A 22,752-nucleotide genomic window follows, 5' to 3' on the forward strand; every position below is an offset into this window, starting at 1 on the left:
TGTAACTCAAAAAGAAAAATAGAGAGATAGAAAGAAAGAAAGAAAGAAAGAAGGAAAGAAAAGGCAAGAAAGTACCAAACAAAAATAAAAACAAAGAGAATGGAAATGGAAAGAGAGAATCACACAAAGACACAATGAGCTGCTTATAGACCATAGTCACTACACCTAAGGGTTCTCAAGTTAGGCACGTCCGGTGGCCTCGGTCGACAGCCCGGCTCCGTGTCTAACCCCCTAGCCCTTTTTGATCCCCCACGACACACGCTTAGGGCACCTCAAGGGCAGGACATACCTAGGGAGATAACATTCGCTTACATGTCTCCCTGAGCTGTAACCACTATACCTCACTTCCACACGCACAAGGTCCTCAAGTGTGGGACATCACCCATGCTTAGCTCCCCATTCCACCAGCACAAGCACGATGCACTACATGGTGAGGTAGACACTCCCCCTAGGTAGAGCACATCTTTTCTTTTTAGATACTCCTGGATGTTGCAACCACCAACATCGGAGGCCCTGCCATCCACTCAACATAACCTCGGTCTCTAACAACGCCATCATTGCCAAGCTTCTCAACTACTACCAATCAACACAAGGCCCCATCATCCACTTAGGCAACCACCCTTCGAACACAAAACCCTCGACAACAAAGCCTCCCAAGTGCCATGGGACTGGCACTCGTTTACGAGGGGATAATGTTAAACCCATCTCAAGATGGAAGCAAAAGAAGTGAAATGCGGATGAAATGGAAGAAGCAAGACAAAGAACAAGCAAAGGCGCAAGGGCAGTCGCTAAAATCAAGTTAAAGGAAAAAGTGCATTTTTAAGTGAAAGGTGCCCCAAAACTTTTGTAAAAAAGCATTAGGCTCCATCTTGTGTAATTTGTAAAAGGGTAGACATGCATATACTAAAGAAATAGGCCAAGTAGAAGGGAATGGAAAAGAGGACTTTGCCACAATGGCCGGTCATGTAAAAAAGGGGATGGGTGCCCATGGGATTTTAGGGCATGTATATAAAGTTCAAAAAGTAAATGAGAGCTCATTCTTTGGTGTGTGGCAAAGGTGGGCTCATCTTATTCACTCCTTCTCTTCTCTTTGCTTGCTTTGTGTGTGCTTGAGAGAGGGAGTGTGAGGGAGTGAGTGTGTGAGGGTGAGGGATCAAGGAGGTGAAGCTCTCCACCATCTCCTCTCTTCTTCTTCTCTTCTATTCTCTTCTCTTCTCTTGTCTCGTGTGCGACTATGGAGGATGGAGCTTGGAGGTGGAGGCTTAAGGATGCTTGAGCTTGCATCAAGAATCGTGGAGCTACCGATGCGCTTGAGGGAGGAGGCAACTCATTTGGGCATCGAGGTAAGCTCACTACACCTCAGTAGGATTGAAGGCGCATCGACTAGGTGGGAGATAGCCATAGGTACTCGCTTGAAATGCTTGAATGAAAAAGTGGTCCGTGGGTCTTGGTGGTTGAGCATGAGCTCCCCTCTATAGTCTCTAAAGAACCAAGCTCTACAAAGAAAATACAAATGTCTCCCACTAGAAGTAAATTCGAAATGTAAAGTGAGAAAGCAAAGCTCAAGACATAAGTGTCATAATATCTAGGAAGACCAAGTACATTATAAATACATTTGGGAGTATATACATGCAATATGTCTTCAACCAGAAAGTGAAGAATCATTGAAGCAAATGTCCAATGCCTATATACATCCAATGGAGATCAAATACAAAGCTCAAAGCACCCCATAAGCATATCTAGGCACATGCATTAATATCAAGCATCCATATAAGCATGTAACATCCTTGATTGGCATTCAAAGCATAAAGCTCCATTGTTATATGCTTGCTGTCTAAATTGTATTACATCAACAAATCCTACTAATAATGATCTAAATAAGCTCTATCCAATCCAAATAGCACTGCAAGGCATTAACATAATATTTGGGCATCAAAATAGCATCCTAGAAGCATCACATAAGTATTATGGAATTCAATGAGTACTGTCCACCATAGTATATGACAACTATTTCAAGCAGTGAGGCAATGGTTGAGATCTCCTTCCTTGAATAGTGCCCATATTGTTTCAAAGTACAATGTGGACATCCGATCACATTGGCCTTTACCCTAACATATATAGTTAGGGTTAGTGAGTACGATGGACATCCGATCACATTGGTCTTTACCCTAACATATTCTTTGCCACCAAGGAGTCTAATGGACCCAACTGTTGAAAATAACATTTGTCTAAATATTGAAGTTGTAAAAAGTTAAAACTACTAAAAATAACATTTTTCTAAAGATTGTAGTTCAACTTGCCAAAAATGGAAAAAAGGTAAAAATAGCAAATTGAGTATAAGAGGCCAAAAATAGCCATATGACACTAAATTAAAAACCAAAACAATACAAGCATAACATGCTAAGTCATGCAAAGTCATTTTTAAGTTTCAATAGTATCAGGTATAGTGTGCTAGTATAAAGTCCTAAGTCTCATGAAAATTGGCGATAAGTTTCAAAATCTTGCATCATGAGTCTTGGGATACTCGCTTATCATTTATAAACATCATTACTTGAATATTTTTCCAAAAATTTCAAATAAAAGAAGCCTATGAGCCTTGTAAATAGGTAGACTTTAAAGAGAGAAAAGCAATGGATATTCGTTAATGTGAAAAAGTCAATTCTTGTGTGTGCAGTCATTAAGTCTCTTTCTTTTCTTCTTCTCCATCCTCCATAGCCCACAAGAGAGAGAGAGAGAGAGAGAGAGAGAGAGAGAGAGAGAGAGAGAGAGAGAGAGAGAGAGAGAGAGAGAGAGAGAGAGAAGCAAAGGATATTCGTCAATACAGCATGGGATTTTTGAATTTCAAACTTAATGCGAAAAAGTCAATTCTTGTGTGTGCAATCATTAAGTCTCTTTCTTTTCTTCTTCTCCATCCTCCGTAGCCAAGTGTTGGGAGAGGGAGAGAGAGCTTCACAAAGAGAGAGAGAGAGAGAGAGAGAGAGAGAGAGAGAGAGAGAGAGAGAGAGAGAGAGAGAGAGAGAGAGAGAGAGAGAGAGAGAGAGAGAGAGAGAGAGAGAGGGAGGTTTCTTCTCCCTTACTTCCTCTTTTATGGCTTTTCTGTTTCTTAGAAAGGAGCATTACAAGCTTGCACATAAGGATGATGATCGAAACATTGTGGTATCTCTTACATCAAGATAACTACAATGAGCAATCAAGGAGCATTCATAAGTTCTCCTATTTAAGCATAATAGAGATTGTTGCTTTTCTTTTTGTAATGTGTTGCCATATGGATTTTATTATAAGACATCCCCGAAAGAGCCTGAAGGGAACCATGTCAAGGGATGACAAGTGTTGTAGAGCCATGCAACAACAATTGGGAGGAATTGATACTTGGGACTAGTTGAAATGCACACACCCACGTTACCCGACTCAGCTACAGCCTACATTCTTTCACATGGACGATATGTCTTTCGTATCATGCTCCATTGAGCTATCATTAGGCTAAACAAATGGAGTGTCTGATGAGTTGTACCATTGATCAAGCTTGCACCTTCCATTCATCAAGGGATATCCTATTATTACAAAAAGTAACCCCCATTTGGAGGCATCTTCAAGAGATCATAGATGCATGTGTGCCTATAATCATCAACCCTTCATGTGGAAGATATTTACATTGTCCTAGAAAGGCTATCCTAATAGCATTTAGATGATTGCTAAAGCAAACTAGTTCCCAAAAAAGCATCATCATTTCCTTGCAAGACTCATGTACTAGCTTTCATGAATTTATCTCTTTTGGAGTTTGCACAAGCTCTAGCTACATTTTGGAGGGTTGGTGCATGCATCTTTAAAATTTCCACATTCATGTTGAGGAAGTTTATGTTGAAGCTTTGTGCTAGAGTATCTTCCCAATCTATACCTCACCTATCCTCTTTGAACTTAATAAATAGGGGGGTTGTTCATGTGGCACTCTCTTATGGTATGACTTGAGCTCTCATTTCACATCAAATAGTTGTTGTTTCCTCCTCTTCTATAAAATACAACAAAGCATATCGTTTTGGAAAGAATGGAAAATGGATCTATTGTTACCACCAAGCAAACTTTGTGCTTTAGGCGTCTTCCCTATTTGATCTTCATTGGAGGAGTTGTGTTGTTCACTAGCTGGGCCATAAGTTGAATGGTTGTGTTGGTTTCTACACTCATATTCATCATTCCATGTTAGGGATGTTGGTTTCAAGAGTAGGGAAAAAAGAAATCTTCTTTGAAATCTCATCCACAATGTCATACTCCTTGTAAGAAGCTTCACCAAATCTTAAACATCATATAAGATCATTCATTCTGAATCCTTTGAAAGGAGGCTTCGTTAATGAAGCTTCATCAAATCTTAAACATCATGTAAGATCATTCATTCTCAATCCTTGCAAGAAGGCTTCATTAATGAAGCTTAAACATCAAGTGAAGATTAATCTTCCTTAGAAATCCCTTCCATGATGTCACACTCCTTGCAAGGAGGCTTCATCAAACCTTAAATGTCGCATAAGTTCCCTAGAATCATTCAATTTCAATCCTTGCAAAGGAAGCTCCATTGAAGCTTAAACATCATGTGAGATTATTCATTTTAACTCATGGGAGATCATTCATTCTAACATTTGAGAAGTGCCTAAACTTGTGATACTTTTTAAAATAATTGTGATAAGTAGTCGTGCCTGAATTCATGGAAAGGGAAATAATCATTTTATTGGCTCGGCCATAATACATTTACTTTCCAATTTCTTTTTTCCAAGGATAGATTGAAGTGAAAATCAACCTTCATTGAAGTAAATATTAGAGTAATGTGCCAGCAATACAATAAGAGTAGCAATACTTAAAAGAATTGCACTTTTGATGTGAACATATTTGAAAAGTGCCAATCCTCTATTATAAGAGTAGGAACCACAAACAATACAAGAATAGACTTCAACAATTTTTGCTGATGAACGGTAGTTGATAGAGGAAATATTATTATTTGAGGGAGAGGAGCAAATGGTAGTGAAGTAGAAGATCAGCCTAGGTGACAAGAAGCTTACTTGTGAAAATAATAACATTCATAAGGCCATTGGAGGGGGATGAAAAACAATTGGAGCCTTGCTTCACAATTTGGCAGCCTTGGCAAGAACTATGTCGACTTCCAAGCGGTCACTTGTAGAACTACCACTCCACGAGTCCTTGAATTGGTCCTCTGTCACACCTGAGACATAGAGATAATAGAAGATTTGTTACTAAGTCTAGGTGAATCTAACTTCTTGGCAAGGATTGACCCATAGATGTGATTAATCATTTTGTGTGTTTTTAATGGTTGATTAAATATTATATAGACCATACACATAACCTCATAATTGTATTCACTTAAATGGTAAATTGATTTCAATATATATCAACCATTAGACATAATTCATATTCATATGTACTAAACTAATTTGAGAATTTTTTATCTTTGCCGTCGTAGGTACATTGAAGGCATAATTAATAGACACATAAGAGGTGAATATAACTTCCTAAGGTTAATTCAACCATAGATTGATAGAATGGAATTTGTTAGGACACACACTAAAAGAGGGGAAAATAACTTCCTATGATTAATTGAACCAAGGACGCAATTAACAAGTTTGTGTGGACTTAATGGTGAATTTAATTATGACGTCAACGTATTCGGAAGATATCAACCATAAGGAATTGGGGTAATTAAGTAGTATAACAACCATTAGGATTTGGGGTAATTAAGTATAATATCAACCATTAGGAAGGGGGACTAAGTAATGATGAAATCAACGACGATAGTGATAATTCGAGGCTGTGCGATACTTAAAGATGGGAAAGCTGAATTGTGAAGCAAGTGATTTTACCTTTGTCCATGGCAGCGGTGGCGGAGAAGCCGCCCTGGACGGTCTTGAGGAAGTGGTCGAAGTAGTTGGCGCCGGACCACTTCTGGTGGGCGAGGGTTTCGACGGCGCGGGCGCGCTCCTGGCGCTGGATGGAGTGGACGTAGGCCAGAACGCCGCGCTCCAGGAAGTCCTTGGCGAAGGAGTCCACCACCAGGGAGTTGGCGTGGAAGCCGCCGAGGGTGATGAACTGCCATACGTACCCCAGCTTGGCCAGCTCGGGGATGAACCTCTCCATCTGCGCCTCGCTCATGCCGGCCGCGTCCCAGTTGAACGACGGCGACAGGTTGTAGGCCAGCAGGATGGTCGGGTAGCGGGCCCGGACGCCGGTCGCGAACTCGCGTGCCTGGCCGTAATGCGGCCCCGCCGACTCCATCCACAGCATGTCCGCATGCGGCGCGAACGCCACCCCGCGGGCGATCGCCGCCCGCGTCCCGCCCTGGAAGCGATAGAACCCCTCCCTCGTCCTGGGCAGATCCCAGTCCCAGAACACCCCCCCGGCCCCCAGCCTCTCCGCCAGCCCCCGCGCCTCGTAGTGGGACAGCCCGTCCGCCCTCGCCAGCCACTCTGCCCTCTTCCCTCCATCCTCTATCGCCTCCGCCACCACGTCCTTGTACAGCCTCAGCCTTGCCTGCCCCATCCACGCCTCCTCCACCGCCTGCAGCTCCGCCCCCGACTTCCCCTCCGCCGTCGCCTCGTTCAAGAGCAGCGCCAGATGCCTGCCTCTCAGAGCCGGGTTCGTCACCCCCAGTATGAAGGGGTGGTCCCTCTTGTCGATGTTTGTCTGCAGCAGCGTTGCCGCCTCCGCGTCGGTTCGCGCCACCAGCACCGTCTCCACCCCCATCAGGTCGAACTGCAGGCGCGCCGCCACCAGGCGGTTGATGTGCTCCGAGATCGCCACCAGGACCTTCCCGGACATGTGCCCGCACTTCTTCGTGACAGAGGCCTGGTCCTCGATATGCACCCCGGCAGCCCCGCGCTCCACGAAGAGCTTACAGAGCTTCGCGGTGGCGGTCGTGCCGCCGAAGCCCGTGTCGCCGTCTGCGATGAGGGGTCGGAGGTAGTCGACGAAGGGCGTGCGGGCGCGCTCCTGCGGGGTCATTGCCATGCGGGCCTCCCTCTGCTTGCGGTCGTGGAAGAGCTGCGCGAAGAAGAGGTGTTCGGCCTTGTTGGGGACGGTGTCGTAAGGGTAGTCGGCCAGGTCGGGGCCCGGCTCGTTGGTGGAGGTATGAGTCGACGAACACTGCCAGCCGGATATGTAGATGGTGTCCAGATACTTGCTCATCTGCGCCACCTGCACCGGGTCCAGGCACCCGAACGTCCTCGAGCACGTTCCCTGCGCCTGATGTGCCTTCAGTGTCCGCCACAGCTTCTTCGCCATCACGTCTGACGCGTACTGCTGCCTCAGGCCGCCCCTCAGCCGCACCACGTCCCGCGCCTTGTAGGGCCGAGACGTGAGGCTGAACCTCTCCGTCTTCCACCATGCTTCCATCTCCCTCACCTCTGCTTCGAACATGGCCTCCTCCTCCATCACGAACTGCAGTTTTTCCAGACATTATTAACACAGTTCTTCCATCCATGCGGAGTTGCAGTAAAAACCTACTTCGATTAGCCTCAAGTCCGCTATATTCTTAGACAATTAATCAAAGAGTACTCACCTGCTCAGCTGCACTTGGCCCCATTGTCACTGGTTTCTCTCCGGTGGTGAGAACGGAGAGAAACTATATTAGTCCCACCACCCACGAACACGAAGCAAAGCAAAAGCAAGCAGCTCTATATCGGATCGACTCCGAAAAAAAGCCTGAAAACAGACAGCACCCTTGGGGCATTTTAAAGGTGTTGGACAGATTCCATTCCCTCCGATCGCTGCGCTATTTTCGACATCGCCAAACTCAGAAGTAAGAGACGTCCTGCATCTCGTAGTCATCATCATTGATGATGAACAGCGCGCGCAATTTTCTCTCCCAGGCTAATTTAGCGATTATTCTTTCATCGTAACCCGGTCAAACCTTAAACCAGTTCGACCAACCCAACGTTTCATCGACCTACATCTTGTCGATGCATGCTTCTATAATGTGTGCGAAAGCGGGAGAGCAGACATCCTGTTAATGGTGAAACGGAGCCTACAGGCGACCTTCGTGGCCAATGAGGAGATTGTATCGAGTTTTGAAAAGTATATGCAAATCGAACAAAAGCCTTTTTCTTTAATGCGTGAAATTGGAGAACATATTAACATTACATCACTGTGCTAGTTATTGCTCGACAATCTACCCAGATGGTAATTTCAAATGTCTCTCCGAGAGTGCTTCTTAAAAAGAACCTTACATCCTAGAGTTAGGCGAGTAGATGTTTTTATAGGGGTGTAGCAAATCTTAGAGGTAATAAGCATCCACCCAACCAATGGGATGGAGACACTATATTAGTGTCAACATCCACTTGAGCCACCCTCCCTAGAATAAATGTGGGAGCAAGAAGTAGTAAGTGGCCATAGAGTGATGCATCCTCGAGCCTCCCTCTGTGACTAGCTTAGAGCATTGACTTTGCCTGCTAGAGATCGATGCGTTGGAGCATACCGAGGTAGAACATGCTTGTGAATGCCTAGACAACAATCGGGACAACTCCTAGTTTGCTATATCTCTGAAGTGTGTCATTTGATCCGGAGACATATGCATTAAGATCTCCTACAGCTCCTCATTTGTCACCCCTCAGCTCATCTTGCTCTCTAGATCATCTATAGTGACCTGCATAGCCAAATTAAAGATTTTAGCACAATCAATATAAGGGAAAATGCGAAGCACGATAAAATATATATTTACAAAGAAAGATTTTAGTTTCAAAACATGTTATAAAATACCGATGAAAGCGAATAGTCAATGAATTTGACAAGGGAATGCAAATATACAAGTCCATAATAATTTGGGGGAGTCGTTCATTATGTATATATAACGTGAGTTCAAAATAAGGGGTTTTAAAAATACAATTCCTATAAATTTTTTACATATAGAAGGGTGTCATATACAGGGATTACTTACAGATTGAATAAAAAGAGTTGTATCTTATTCAAGAAAAATTCACAAATTAGGATATCTATAAATAGATCACGAGCACACATTATATAGAGGATATATATATATATATATATAGTGAACTCCTTGAGCATGATAAGCTCTTGGCATAGCTTGGCATATACTAGAAGGTCTATGCATAGGTCTCCACAAAAAGAGGAATCTACCTCATTCTTGAAGTATTCTTATACTCCAGACTCTTCACCTAGATTTCCTATGGTTGTCTTCATCCGCATGCTGTAAGCCATCCTCGTCCTCCACTCCTTGCAATAACGACTCCTCTACTTGTGTACTCTCATCAACAATGCTAGGAACATTGTTTTCATCATACACTCGAGTGCTCTGAGGTGTCGATAGCATAACATATCACCAATGTGATTGTCGTGGGTTTGGTAGAAGATTACCTATTTAATAATATGTCATGAGAGCTTACTGCGAAGAACGAGATTGTTATGGGTTTGGATAGAAGATTACCTGTCCATAGTGAACTGGCAAGACAAACATGTTGTGCCATCCATTCTTCTCTCTATTCCATTTTCCACCTCCAAGAATCCAGAGGGTCCTCTCGTCGAATGGTTGCCCTTGTTCCGTCTAGTACTACTTTAAACCATTGTACATTAAATATGATCATCCAGAAGCTACAGTAATAAACTAAAAGAACACTTTGTAGGTTGCCAAAATACTCCATCTAATCCACTATAATATTCAAATCTGTGGCCCACCATCGACTTTCTTGCTCAACCTTCACCATGACCCCATAGTTGATCATGGAATGCATTTTATCAATGCGTTCATCTCAAAAATGTCACCCATGTGACCATGCCACAATCTAGATTTGGTAATGTATATTGAAATGCCCAAGTAAGCTACTGCTTATAATTGTTAGATACAATAACAAAGACAATGTGTGGTTATCTTTGGATTATATCCTCTCGAAAACTCCCAACATTTTCTCCTCTCTTTGTTTGTGTATTTTCTTCTCTTCTCTTTATTTTCTTGTTTGTGAAAAGATGCATTGAGAGAGAGGGAGAGAGATAGAGAGTGGAAGGGAGGGAGAGAGAAAGAAGAAGGGAGAAAAACAAAGAGGGAAAGAGAGGGGGGAGAAAGAAATATAGAGAGAGGAAGGGAAAGAAAGAGAGAGGAGGGAAAGGGAGGGAGAGAAGAAAAGAGAGAGAAAAAAATTGGAGAGGGAGGGAGGGAGAGAGGGAGGGAGAAAGAAAACAGGGGAAGAGAGGGAAAGAGAAACAAAGAGAGGGAGGAAAGAGGGCGAGATAAAGAGAGGGAGTGAGAGAGAAATAAAGAGGAGAGAGGTAGAGAGAAATAAAGATACAAAGGGAGGGAGAGAGATAAAGAAATGGAGGGAGAGAGAAAATATATATAAAAGGAGAAAGAGAGAGAGGGGGGAGAAGAGAGAGAGAGAATGAGAGAAGGGGAGAAAAGCCAAGAGAAAGGGATGGTGGGTAGAGAAACAAAGAGGTAGGGAGAGAGGGAAGAGATAAAAATAGAGAGATGGAGGGAGGGAGAAAAAGAAATAGAAACAAAGAGAGAAGGGGAGAGAGATAAATAAAATATAGAGGGGAGAGAGAAAAAAGGAAATAGAGGGAGCAAGGGAGAAATATACAAAGTGGAGGGAGAGAAAAAAATAGACATGGGAAAAAGAGGGAGAGAAACAAGCCGAGAGAGAGAGAGAGAGAGAGAGAGAGAGAGACAGAGAGAGAGAGAGAAAGGATTTGGGATAGAGAAACAAAGAGGTAGAGAGAGAGGGGAAGATAAAAAAATAGAGAGATGGAGGGATAGAGAAAGAAATAGAAACAAAGAGATGGGGGAGAGAAATACAAATATAGAGGGGAGAGAGAAAAATAAAGAAATAGAGGGATGGAGAGAAAGAAATAAAAATTTAACAAATAAATAAAGGAAAGGGGAGAGAGAGGGAGTGAGAGAAACAAAGAGAGAGGGGGAGGGAGAGAGAAATAAAGATGCAAGGAGAAGGGGGAAGAGAGAGATAAAAAGAGTGAGGGAGAGAGAAAATGAGACAAGGGGAGAGAAATAAAGAGAGAGAGAGAGAGAGAGAGAGAGAGAGAGAGAGAGAGAGGAAGAAATAAATATGTAAAGGGAGGGAGAGGGGAGAGAGAGAAAAATAGAGAAGGGGAGAGAGAAACAATGAAATAGGATGGAGGGAGAGAGAGAAAAATTGAGAGAGGATGTAGAAACAAAGAGATAGGGGGATAAAAATAAAGGTGTGAAGGGCAGAGAATAAGAAATAAAGAGGGGAGAGAGAAAAATAAAGAGAGGATGTGGGAATAAATAAATATGTGAAGGGAGAGAGAGAAGTGTATTGTTCACCATGACATAGAGAAGATGGACAATGATGAGAGATGTGACGTTCAAGATCGAGAGACATATCTCAATTGACATATCCCATGTCTATGCACTCAATGCAAGCTTGCAATTTGACGAAAACATCACTTATCTATAGACTGCATGTGACAGTTTAGCGAGTTTTAATAAAAATTTGTCAACCAAGCAGTCTTAGACTTTGAGTTACCAGTGAGTAAAGTGTGTATCATTTACACTTTGTAATCAAACTCTAGCGGAAATAAGCTTCAATAATATTAAATATGACTTGTAAATGTTCACAGGGAGGTGCCAATCCATCTCAAGCAATGCACCTATTACAGTCCCTAAGAAGAGTTTGTGGCTGTAGAGTGAAAGGATCACTCGAGCCAATAAATCTGTTAGAGGGTACTTTGCCAACTGCATTCTTGATACTACAATACATTGGGGAATGTCTAGACCTTTCTCAAATACTAGAGCATGAGATGGAGGCTATGATCGATGCATTACTGCCTATGGATATGAGATCATCTGATCCATTAAGAGAGGAGACATCATACAATTATACGATGGGTATTGAGTTTCTCTCTTAAGGCTACTCCTTGTGTTCCTAGGTATACATGCAAAGTACGAATGGAGTGATGCAAGTGTGACCAAGCTGTTCAGACACATATTACACTCCTTTATCTTGATGTATAAATAAAAACAAATTTTAATTTCTTCAAAGGTGTTGGATGTTTTTCAAGTTGCTAAAATGTCACATACTGTCATCTCAAAACATGATGTCAAAGTCTCGTGATGATGCATGACAAGTGTTACCGAAGCTTGGCATGGATTGCTAACCCCACTATAGGACAAAAAAAAGAAAGAAAAAAACAAATCTAAGAAAATTCTAAAATGCGGACCCAATGAAGTCAACAAGAAGAAGAAAAGGAAAAAGACACAAAAGCAATCTTAGAAAAATGCAAAAGACGGAAGGTGAAAGTTTAAATGAAAAACGCCCCTAAAATTTTGCAAAAGAGCGCCAGGCTCCATCCTATGCAAATTGTAAAATCTAGACAGGCATAAGTCAAGGGATAAGGTAAAGGGAAGGGAATAGGAAAAGAGGTGCCCGATCATGTAAAAAAGGGGATGGGTACATGGGATTTAGGGCTTGTATATAAACTCAAAAAGTGAATGAGAAGCTCATTCTTGGTGTGTGGCAAAATTAGTAGCTCTCTTCTTCTCTAGCTTGTGCTTGTGCTTGAGAGAGGGAGTGTGAGGGAGTGAGTGTGTGAGGGTGAGGGACCATGGTGGAGAAGCTCTCCATCTTCTCCTCTCTTTTTCTCTTCTCTTCTCTTCTCTTGTCTCACATAGGCGTGGCTATGGTGGATGGAGCTTGACGGTAGAGGGTTGAGCTTGCTTGAGCTCACATCATGGATCGTGGAGCTACTAGAGTGCTTGAGGGAGGAGGCTACTCATTCAAGCATCAAGGTAAGCTCACTACACTCGTAGGATCGGAGACACATCGGCTAGGTAAGAGATAGCCATTGGAGCTCATTTGAAATGCTTGATACAATAAGCGGTCCGTGGGTCTTAGCAGTCAAGCATGAGCTCCCACTTCATTTTGGTTCTATTGGGCCGGGACCAACGGATTCAATCTTGAGCACTTGGGCACTTCAAATCGAGCGTCGAAGTAGGGTTTCATCCCCGAACTGGTACTTGATGTAGGTAGGAGATTGGGAGTTTAATCTTTGAAGCAAGTAAGTATTTTGAGTTTTTAATTATTAGGCAAGTAGGGTAAATTATTTCAATACTCGAACTTTGATTTTTGTTGCATTTAGAGTAGGATAGGACCAAGCAATTGAAGTGAATCGCTTTTGGGTTGCTGCTGTAAACAGGTCCAAAACAAGGAAAAAAAAGGAGTTGAAGTCCATTGACAAGGCAAGAGCATGAACAGGGCAACACTTGGGCACTAGAACGGGGGGTTAAAACCCAAGGAAGAGGGGGTGAAGGCTCAATTTCAGTCTCAGTAGAGTGAATGAGTGAGAGAGAGAGAGAGCTTGAGAGAGAAGAGAAAGTTCCAAGGCAAAGCATGGATCGATCATCGCATACGAGTGCTTTCCAGCTATGTTAGGTATATACAAACCTTGCTCCTTGTCTATTCTTGCATTCTGAAAGTTTGTGTGGCTTGGCATGCCCAGAATCATCACTGGCGATTCGATTTTCACCTTGTCTGGAACCACGGCCGTCAGAATCAGACTCGCTCGATAGGGTCCAAATTCAAGAATCGGGCTCAAACATCCAATTTTGGATCATTGGATGGTCCGATTTTGAAAATTGGACCACTTGGACACCACGCAACCCATCCGATTGGACATGTGGCTCATCTAATTTGGACAATTGGATAATTGGATAATCGAACCATTGACAATCGGACATAGTAAATCGAACATTGCAAATTGGACCAGAAGCTAATAAGAAATTTGCCAGATCCAGCACATCTCGGGCTAGGTGGAGCACCTCTCGCAATAGGGAAACCTTTCGACCACCTTCTAGATGCATTTGACGGCTCATAGAGCCTCCCGAATACAGAAAGTGTAACTTGACGACCTACAAGTGACAGTTAGAAAACTCATTAGCTGTCTACCCATTTAGAGCCTCAACTTGACCCACAAACCTTGATTATTTCTTATCCAAGCTAAGAAATGCAGTAGAGGCCCTAGAGAACCTATAAGAGCGGCCACCAATTGCGCTTGAAGCCATATTTGGCCAAGAACAAAAGAGGGGGAAAGTGAGAACTGCATTCATCATCTTGCATTTGCACCCCACATTGTTTGTCTCACTAGAAGTGCACTTGAAAGTTGAAATCCTGATTTCACACCATGCATGAAAAGATCATCACGCACACATTGAGTGGACATAAGTTGAGGGCTCTTTGTTATTAGAAGGAACACACTTAGATATAACAAGCGGAACGAACCCACTAATAGGAGACGATCCTCAAACTTAGACAAATGATCGAGAACCTTAGTTTTAGTAGGACCAAGAGAGAGCCAACACAGAATGCTAGAGGCATCGACGAACGGATACCATTGGAGATGCAACACTGTCTGACTTAATTAACCTCATTGATAGCCTAGTGCAGCAAGAATATGCAGACATGTGAGGACCCAACTCCAACTGCGAGAATGACGAGCTCGACTTGGGAGAATTCCCAGTTGACATCTAATAGATGGTGAACAAATATGACTTACAAACCAGGATGGATATTACAGTAGGCCATCGAAAGACATCATAGTATACCTTGAGGAGGAGAGGAGATTAGCACATCTAGTACTATAGAAGATAGCAACTTAAAACCATGAGCATCGAACTAGGATGTTGCAGCAAGACATTGAGATGCAAGAAGTCTAACGTGTTTTAGCTCTAGCTAGTAGGAATTGTATGGGACCTAATGTGGAAAGGGAGAGAGCATTAGTGGAAGTTTTAATGCCAAGAAAGCTTCTCACAAAGTGGCTCATAGACAGTATCTCTGCACAACAAAGTGCAACAGCCTTAGCAACCTTGTTGCTTGCAGGTTTAGGAGTCACCTGGGGCTCCAACAACCAGTCAAAAATCCCCATAGTCACATAGCAACTAAACAAATACCAGCTAGGCAACAACTCGTATGGTTTTGTAGAGTAGTTCGAGCAAGTCTGCAAGGCTAATGGCCTCATGGATCTTACCCAATGCTCGCAAGATTTTGGACTTTGCCTAGGAGATAAGGGTAGGATATGGTACACCAACTTAGACGTGGCAGAGCGCAACAACTTCAACAACCTCAAGAATCTCTTCATCAAGAGGCTCTTTGAGGTTGGGTATTTTGACAATCTCATAGTTAGGTTGATGAATGTCAAGCAGAAGGACAAGGAGGAGATCAGGGATTACGTTACCCATGTGCAGAGTCTCTCTTTAAGAGAATCCCGACCAACAAGTGACCCACTGAGAGAGCAGTCTCCATAGTCTTTGTGAATGGAATTCGTAGCGAGGAACTCTACACAAGGCCTTAGTAGGCAACTCAAGCTTGCTAAGAGACACGCTAGCCAAGGTCTTCAAAGAGGCCATACAAACAACTCAAAGAGAGAAGCTTTAGGAACTCATCGAACTGAGACGATGCTAACTCTGGATTCTCTGATAGAACCATGACATCTGGCAAATGGTCAACTCCAGGGATCCAAGATAAAGGGAAAAGCATTGACCCAAGTCAAGAGCTAGTAGAGATGGAGATGGAGCTAGCAAGGCTATAGGAAATAGGGAGGAGACCTACACATCCACATGTCTAGTGTATGGATTGCAATAGAAATCACCTCCCAGTGGAATTTTAGGACCCTAGATCTCAACCATGCAGCAATTGCGATAGGTTCAGCCATGACACCATGCATTACAGGCTATCAAGGAGGACACTTTCATACTCGCAACCATACAACCAATCATACCTAGGGAATAGGCCACCAAACTTCCTTGGAAGGGGAGCCCCATTGGCTCTTCCAACGCCTAACGATATGAAACTGACCATCCCTAGAATGGAGATTAATCCCCTTGGCATCCCTAGGCCACCTGGACATTTCATTACCCATCCACCGAGTGATGCTTCAGTCCATTAGATGGAGGAACCAAATGATGAGGAGGCATATGTAAACCCTTACGTCTCATACAATGAAGAGGGCAACCCCATTCTCGTGGACTATCGACCTGTGCCGGTGATGGCATTAGTTAGAGGTAGAGGTAGAGGCCTGGGAGGGCAGAACCAAGAGCCAAATGGACTTGTGGTCACCAAGGACACATTTCTTCATGTTGCCCCAAGAGAAGCAAGCCAATAGAGAGAAGGCTGATCTCAGATGTCCAAAGTGTGGAATCACCCATTTGTTCACCATTTCCCGTAGAAGAAAACCATCCTCTAGCTCAAAAATTGTGCCAGCAGTGCCATTGGGGTTGTTCGGAGTTGAGACACTCAACGAAGAGACTATGCCCATTTGTTCACCATTTCTCGTAGAAGAAAACCATCCTCTAGCTCAAAAATTGTGCCGTCAGTGCCATTGGGGTTGTTCGGAGTTTAGATACTCAACGAAGAGACTATGCCCATCTCGTTGCATGTTATGACCTGAGCTAGTAACCTAAACGCAACCTCTATAGGAAAAAAAGTCGTAGGCAAAGAAAGATGAGAACTGAGACAAAGGTCACGCTCAAGACACAGAGAGTGCCATGATGCTACCCGCTGCAGGAAAAAGAGTCACAAATGTAGAGGCAGAAACATTTGCTTTGAAGACTGCAGAAAAAGAGAGTGCTAAGGTTGGGAAGAACCCTAACCCGAGGTGCCAACTTGAAGCCATAGATAAGGTCAAGGAGTGGGTGAGGGAAGCCCAAGAGCACTTAAAGGATGCAGAGCCCATAGTAGAAGATGAAATCAATGAGCTCTCTAGTGTGAGCACACCGGTCTTGTCGACTCAACTAACATCAAGAGACGAATCTGCACCACGAGTAGTACCGCATAGACAAAGCTTAGATGCCATGGGCTAGTAAACTAGCCAAGACCATTGGCCAAGAAGCATGGAGTTAGGAGGGAAGTGGATAGCTAGTAACCTTCTTATGATGCTAGTATCAACCCTTGTGACTCTACACTTAGAAGACCTACTTACAGCATCCAACGTTGTGGTATGTAAGCATCCAACATTGTGGTAAGAGTTGAAGCAGTGGATAGAAGGACCAACCAAGCAAGGGGCAGCTGGCTTGCATGACCTCGATGTAAAAATGTCAGATCTAGAGCATGGCTATGGAGGTTGAAAGAGGAAGAGTGAGCTCACGAGGTAATAAACATCAAGACCAAATGTAACACAAGTGAATTAGGTTCCAAGATGGAAGCTTGGACTCATAAACACAATCTTGTGTGTTGACAATTATACATACACTTTTTTGGAAGTACAAAAGTATTATGACATTGTATTCAAAATGAGAGCAAGTACAATGCTTTATAGGAATAGACTAGGCTACATTTTCTACCACTGTGCATTTGGGATTTTGTATCCTGAGCCCACACTGCTCCATACAAAAAGGCTAAGCGAAGTGTGATTTTCAATATCTCAACACCTCTCCTCAATCACAACAACCAGAGAAGTATAAACTGTGTAAAGGCTTTAGTGAGCAACCACTTGCAAACTGTGGGCACACCACAAACATGGTAAACACCAAAGGTTGTCGCAGAAAAGGCTAAGTGTGGGTACTAAAGATATGGTGGACATCCAAAGGCTATAATAGAGTGTACAGAGGTTGTAGTACAAGGTTTACATGAGGAGTTTACAAGTTTATGTCAAAAGCATTAGGGCTAGGCAATACAAGGCTAAAAAATTCTATCAAAATAGAAGGACTAATGAGGCTTGTCCTTCTCTTGGTGGTCTTCTTCTTCTTTTGCTCCATGTTCTTCTTTTTCTTTAACAACAACTAGATAGGCCTTTTGGGAGCTTGTCCTGGCATAACAAAATTTCTCCGTGGGCCTGATCCTTTTGCAGAAATCACATATCTGTTGATCTTTCTTGCCCTTGTACTTGGTACCTATATATAACATTTATTCATCTTTAGAGGTGCTTGGTTCTTCTTTGGATTTTACCTTCTTTTCTTCTTCTAGCACAAAAGGCCTTAATGTCAACCAGTTTAGGACTAGGCATGTTGATCAACGTAGTTGACACATTATTATAGTCAAGAGGCAGGCTTTTTAACAACACACCAACACAAATATCTTCATCCATCTTGAGATCAATTCTTGCAAGCTGAGTTAAGAGACTTTCCATGTAGTTTAAGTGAATTACAAGAGATATGTTCGATTTCATATCTAGCCTGAAAAATTCAATCAATAATCCATACTTAGATGACTTTGATTGTGCACCAAACAAAGTAATTTAATCTCTTCCATGTATCATTAGAGGTTTCACATGTATCCACATGGTGGATGTAGGTGTCATCCAATTCCAGCATAATGATGGCATGTGCTTTGTCATCATTATTTTGCCAAGTAACTGCAAGGTACGCATCCCAAGGCTTCTTCTCCTTGCCATTGGTAATGGCCCAAAGACCCTTCTTCATCAGAATGATCTTGATGTGGGTTTGCCAAGTGTGGAACCTAACCCCTTTGAACCGAATAGTTGGAGAGTCTTTGCCCATGCTAGAGCAGCAAATCAGCACTAAAACTCTCATATTTGAGCAGCAAAAGATTTAATTGTGTCAAGGGACACAATGAATGTAGTGTCAAATAACACTTGATAAGTATCAATAGATACTATGCTTTCAGGCACTTGAGTTTGATGCTTTAATGCTTAGATTTCTCCCCTCCTTGCTAATTTGATGGGAAATGCTTTCTAAGAACTTCAAATCAGAGTGGCCTTGGCTTGGTTTAAGTGACAAGAGAGAGAAAATGAAGGAAAAAATGAGCTTGAAGGTAAGTGGCTATGGTTGCTAGTTAGAGTTTCAGGACAATAGCCTGATATTTTGGTTGTAGCAGCTCACATAGTGAACCATTTGAGTTGAAATTTTCTCAGGAGGTAGCCCGTATGATAAACTTCAAAAGCCCTATGGTAGCCCTTGACATTGTGAGGCATGATGATGGCACCATCAGTTGAACAACATCACGCTAGCTATGGTTTTTTGCAGTGCCACCTCTGAGTAATCTTCTAATATCTCTCTGCTGGAGCCCTCTTAGCTGAATTAAGTCACCTATATAACCAACAAATGTCCTATGATAACTTATGGAATAATGCTCATTGCATGGTGACATGTTGTATAAGATGACACCCCTCTTAGACAAGTGCTAGTTCTAGGACACTTGCGATTTTGAATTGATGAAGGTTCGATGGTTTAAAAGGGTGGTCATGTGAGTCAATGATGATGGGGTCTTAGGGGAATTGGTCTTGGAAAAAAGCTGATCAACTAATAAGTAGTGAAATTTGTGCCATATCTATGTTTTTCAACAATGTCGGGCTGTATGTTGAACAATGTTAGGAAATTTTGAGCTGGAAAGATGCACCTTGATCTAAGGAACAAATCTCGAGAAGAAAGCTTGAAGAGATATGGCTACTACAACAAAGGTAGGTAAGTGCTATCTATGGCAGCCAAGAGGGATAGAGTGAAGATGGAGGTGGAAAATGAAGGGTTTATGTCAAGCTGAGCTAAACAAAGGTTGAGAGGAGCTGAAGGAGTGATTTATAGAGCTAAGCCATGCCCAAATAGGCTCTGATACCATGTAAGAATGTCAGATCTAGAGCATGCCTACGGAGATTGAAAGAGGAAGAGTGACCTCATGAGGTAACAGACATCAAGACCAAATGTCACACAACTGAATTAGGTTCCAAGATGGAAGCTTGGACTCATAAACACAATCTTGTGTGTTGACAATGATACAGACACTTTGTTGGAAGTACAAAAGTACTATGACATTGTATTCAAAATGAGAGCAAGTATAATGCTTTATAGTAATAGACTAGGCTGCACTTTCCTCCACTATGCATATATGGGATTCTGCATCTTGAGCCTACACTGCTCCATACAAAGAGGCTAAGATGAGTGTGATTGTCAATATCTCAACACTTGATGTAGTGACTCAAATACTGAGCTTGATGCTACACTCAGTACCTAAGTCCTTACATGTTACTGCCTTCTGGGAAGGCGCTAAGATGCATGTGGTCTTGCCCGTTCTAGCACTAGGACACGCTACAAGGAAAGAAATCATAGACACGGGGGCAAAAGTCAATGTACTTAGCCATGGAGTGCTCCAAGCTTGGGATAACCCGCCTGTTAAGAATGCCACGTTAAATGTCACACTCGCCAATGGGATGAAAGTTAAGCCATTTGGGGTGTTGAAGAATTGACCATTGAAGATCGCAGGAATCTTATTTTCAATGGATTTCATTGTCATGAAGGGAGTAGACTACGACATCCTACTAGGCTAACCTTGGATGCACAATCACTACAAGATATAGGCCTTATACCGACGTTAAAAGCGACGAAAATACAAATAACAAAATTTGCCCCCGTCGTCGCAAAAAGCATCGTTATTGGCGACGCCATAGAACAGTCGGTATCAGCGTCGATACCGACGCCAATACCGATGCTGATAGCAATGGTTTGCGATGAAAATAACGACACCAATAATGACACGAGTAGTAAAATTTGCAACGCTAATAGCGACGGTAACAGGGAAAAAAAATTGTGGCATATAGCACTGTGTGCTTTATTAGAGCCATACAAAATAGTTTCTGCACTGTGTACAATGCGCTTGCAAACAAAAACAAAGTATACTGAAATCATAACACTGATACATGAAATAAATACATGATTTCATAATAAGCAATTGGTACAATCATGACAAGATATCACTAATGCATAGAAAATGCCCACATACATTAGGCGACCCAAAAATAAAGGTGTGTGAGCTCCAAGGATCCAAGGGCGAGCTACATATCCTCGCCCTCCAAAAGCTCATGCCGTCGCAAAGGATCATCAAACGGACTCTGCAAAAAAAGAAACAACACATGAGTCCACCATATAATAATGCATTCTAATTAAACATGGTAACTACGGACAAGAAAGATGAGTGACTTACAGGGCCGCAGCGTCTATACAATCGGTCAATCAATGAAGTGAGACCATGCCTCTCTGCATATCAAGTCTCAAGGCTGGTTGGATTGCGATTTGTAATGGAGTGCTGCAAAGAAAATAAAATGCTAGCTGTTAGAAACATGATTGTCAGTACAAAGGATATTGCAAAAAAAAAAACAAGCAAAACAAAAGAAAAACTTACAAAGTCCTCCAAATATGTCATGTGGCCGCCACTCCCAAGATGATGGACCACTCCGGCCTCAAGTCATGCCCTCGCCGCCTCGCGTTGCTGACTCCAACGTCCTGTAGAATCTGTAGCCTCCTTCCTCAGTCGGCGCCAGTTGTCTACATCTAACCACTTGGGCTTTGCAACCCCACTCTTGATTGCCTTGCGTGCGTCGGATTGTCTGTGTGACATATATGCACGCATGCAATCCATCATCCAGCCCGTAGAAAATCTATCTACTGAGGCTGGAACCAGAAACTCCTCATGCAAGGATGCTACTATGTAGTCCTTGCTCCCCTCCGGTATGTTCTTCCAATGATCTAAGACGTTGTGCCGAAAAAATTGTTGGCACAACTCTCTTATGCGAGCCATCACCCTCCTCCCCTCATCATTCATGATGATGGCTCCTGACCTATCATCGACTAGATATCCATATCCCCCTGGAGTCTGCCTAAGATGGGTCCTCTCCCATCTGTGTCCACACTCCTGGGCATATCCAGGAGACCCCTGTGCATTCGGTGTGTACCGACCAGGGTAATATCTCTCGGAGTGGCACTCATAGGGGTGCCACCTGCTGATGGCGGCTGAGTAAAAGCTGGAGTAATTGGTGTAGACGTCCCCACAGGTGTGACAAATTCCTAAGGTGACGCAACTCCAGCTGAACGATGAGACGAAGACACCGTGTCCATGCCTCCACAGCATCCACCTGAGCCTGAGCCTGAGCCACGCTCCCTAGAAGGGCCATGAGAGCGAGGAGTCACACATGTATCATGTGTCCACAGCGGGGTCACCGCATCCGTATCTCTGCAGCATCCCCCTAACCCTGAAGCACTCTCTCCCTCTAGCCCAAGTCTGGAGCATCGAGCTCGTTTGCTCGAAGCTAAAGCATCCGATCGCGCTGAAGTAGATCTAGCAGAGCGCCCTGACGAAGACCGAGACAGCTCCTGGTCTACCATATCTCTGAATCTCGCGATCTGATTTGGAGACATGCGTGTGAAGATATCCTGTAACTCCTCATCGCTCATCCCTCGACTCATCCTGAAAATGTCACCTGCACAAACAAAAAATGATGTTAGAATAATCAATTTAAATCATACAAATCACAGTAATATAAATCCTTTAAAAAAAGATCTCTTTTAAAATGCATATCTTATGTATCCTTATAAGCGATTGGTCAACGAATTGAGTAAGTGGATGCTCCAAGTATGAAGTATCCTATGGTCCCATGTCAATCTCCTGACACAACTCCGCATACACTGGAAGGTCGATAGACATGTCACCACAAAAGGATGAGTCCACCTCGTTCTCAAAGAATTCTTGGACTCCTGTATTTCCATCATTATTAGCCGATGCTGGCTCCAAGCTTTCGGTGGTCTCCACCCCTTGCAATATCGACCCCTCTATTTGCATATTATCTTCATCTATGCTCGGAACATCGCTTTGATCATATACTCTCGCACTTCGGGGAGTTGAAGGTATAACATACCACCATCGAGGTTGTCGGAGGTTTGGATAGAAGATTACCTTTTCACAAACACGTACAAGAGAGTTTAAACCATTGTGACATAAACCATGTCGTAATACAATTAGCAAAGAAATGAGTCCATGCACCTGTTCACAATGGGCCGGC

General features: G+C 43.1%; 1 protein-coding gene across 1 annotated transcript; it reads right to left on the reverse strand.

Moving 5' to 3' along the window:
• Positions 1-4,915: 4,915 nt before the first annotated feature.
• Positions 4,916-7,678, reverse strand: LOC148014895 (isocitrate lyase-like). The gene is made up of 3 exons (XM_087665404.1): positions 7,553-7,678; positions 5,859-7,431; positions 4,916-5,203 (listed from the first exon to the last, which is right to left on the reverse strand). Exons 1-3 carry the CDS (start codon positions 7,574-7,576, stop codon positions 5,106-5,108), a joined length of 1,695 nt encoding a protein of 564 aa, XP_087521530.1. The 5' UTR covers positions 7,577-7,678; the 3' UTR covers positions 4,916-5,105.
• Positions 7,679-22,752: the final 15,074 nt, after the last annotated feature.

This window comes from Lygodium microphyllum, chromosome 24 (genome assembly GCF_053477565.2).
Source record: "Lygodium microphyllum isolate KBCC chromosome 24, Lygodium_microphyllum_v1.1.10, whole genome shotgun sequence".
NCBI classification, from domain to species: Eukaryota; Viridiplantae; Streptophyta; class Polypodiopsida; order Schizaeales; family Lygodiaceae; genus Lygodium; species Lygodium microphyllum.

Bases quoted from the DNA above. Each gene is read 5' to 3' on its own strand.
- LOC148014895 (XM_087665404.1), bottom strand. From the start codon at position 7,576: ATGGGGCCAAGTGCAGCTGAGCAG. The intron at 7,432-7,552 runs GTGAGTACTCTT...GAAAAACTGCAG, and splicing joins GGCCAAGTGCAGCTGAGCAG to TTCGTGATGGAGGAGGAGGC. The intron at 5,204-5,858 runs GTAAAATCACTT...TCTATGTCTCAG, and splicing joins CACCGCTGCCATGGACAAAG to GTGTGACAGAGGACCAATTC.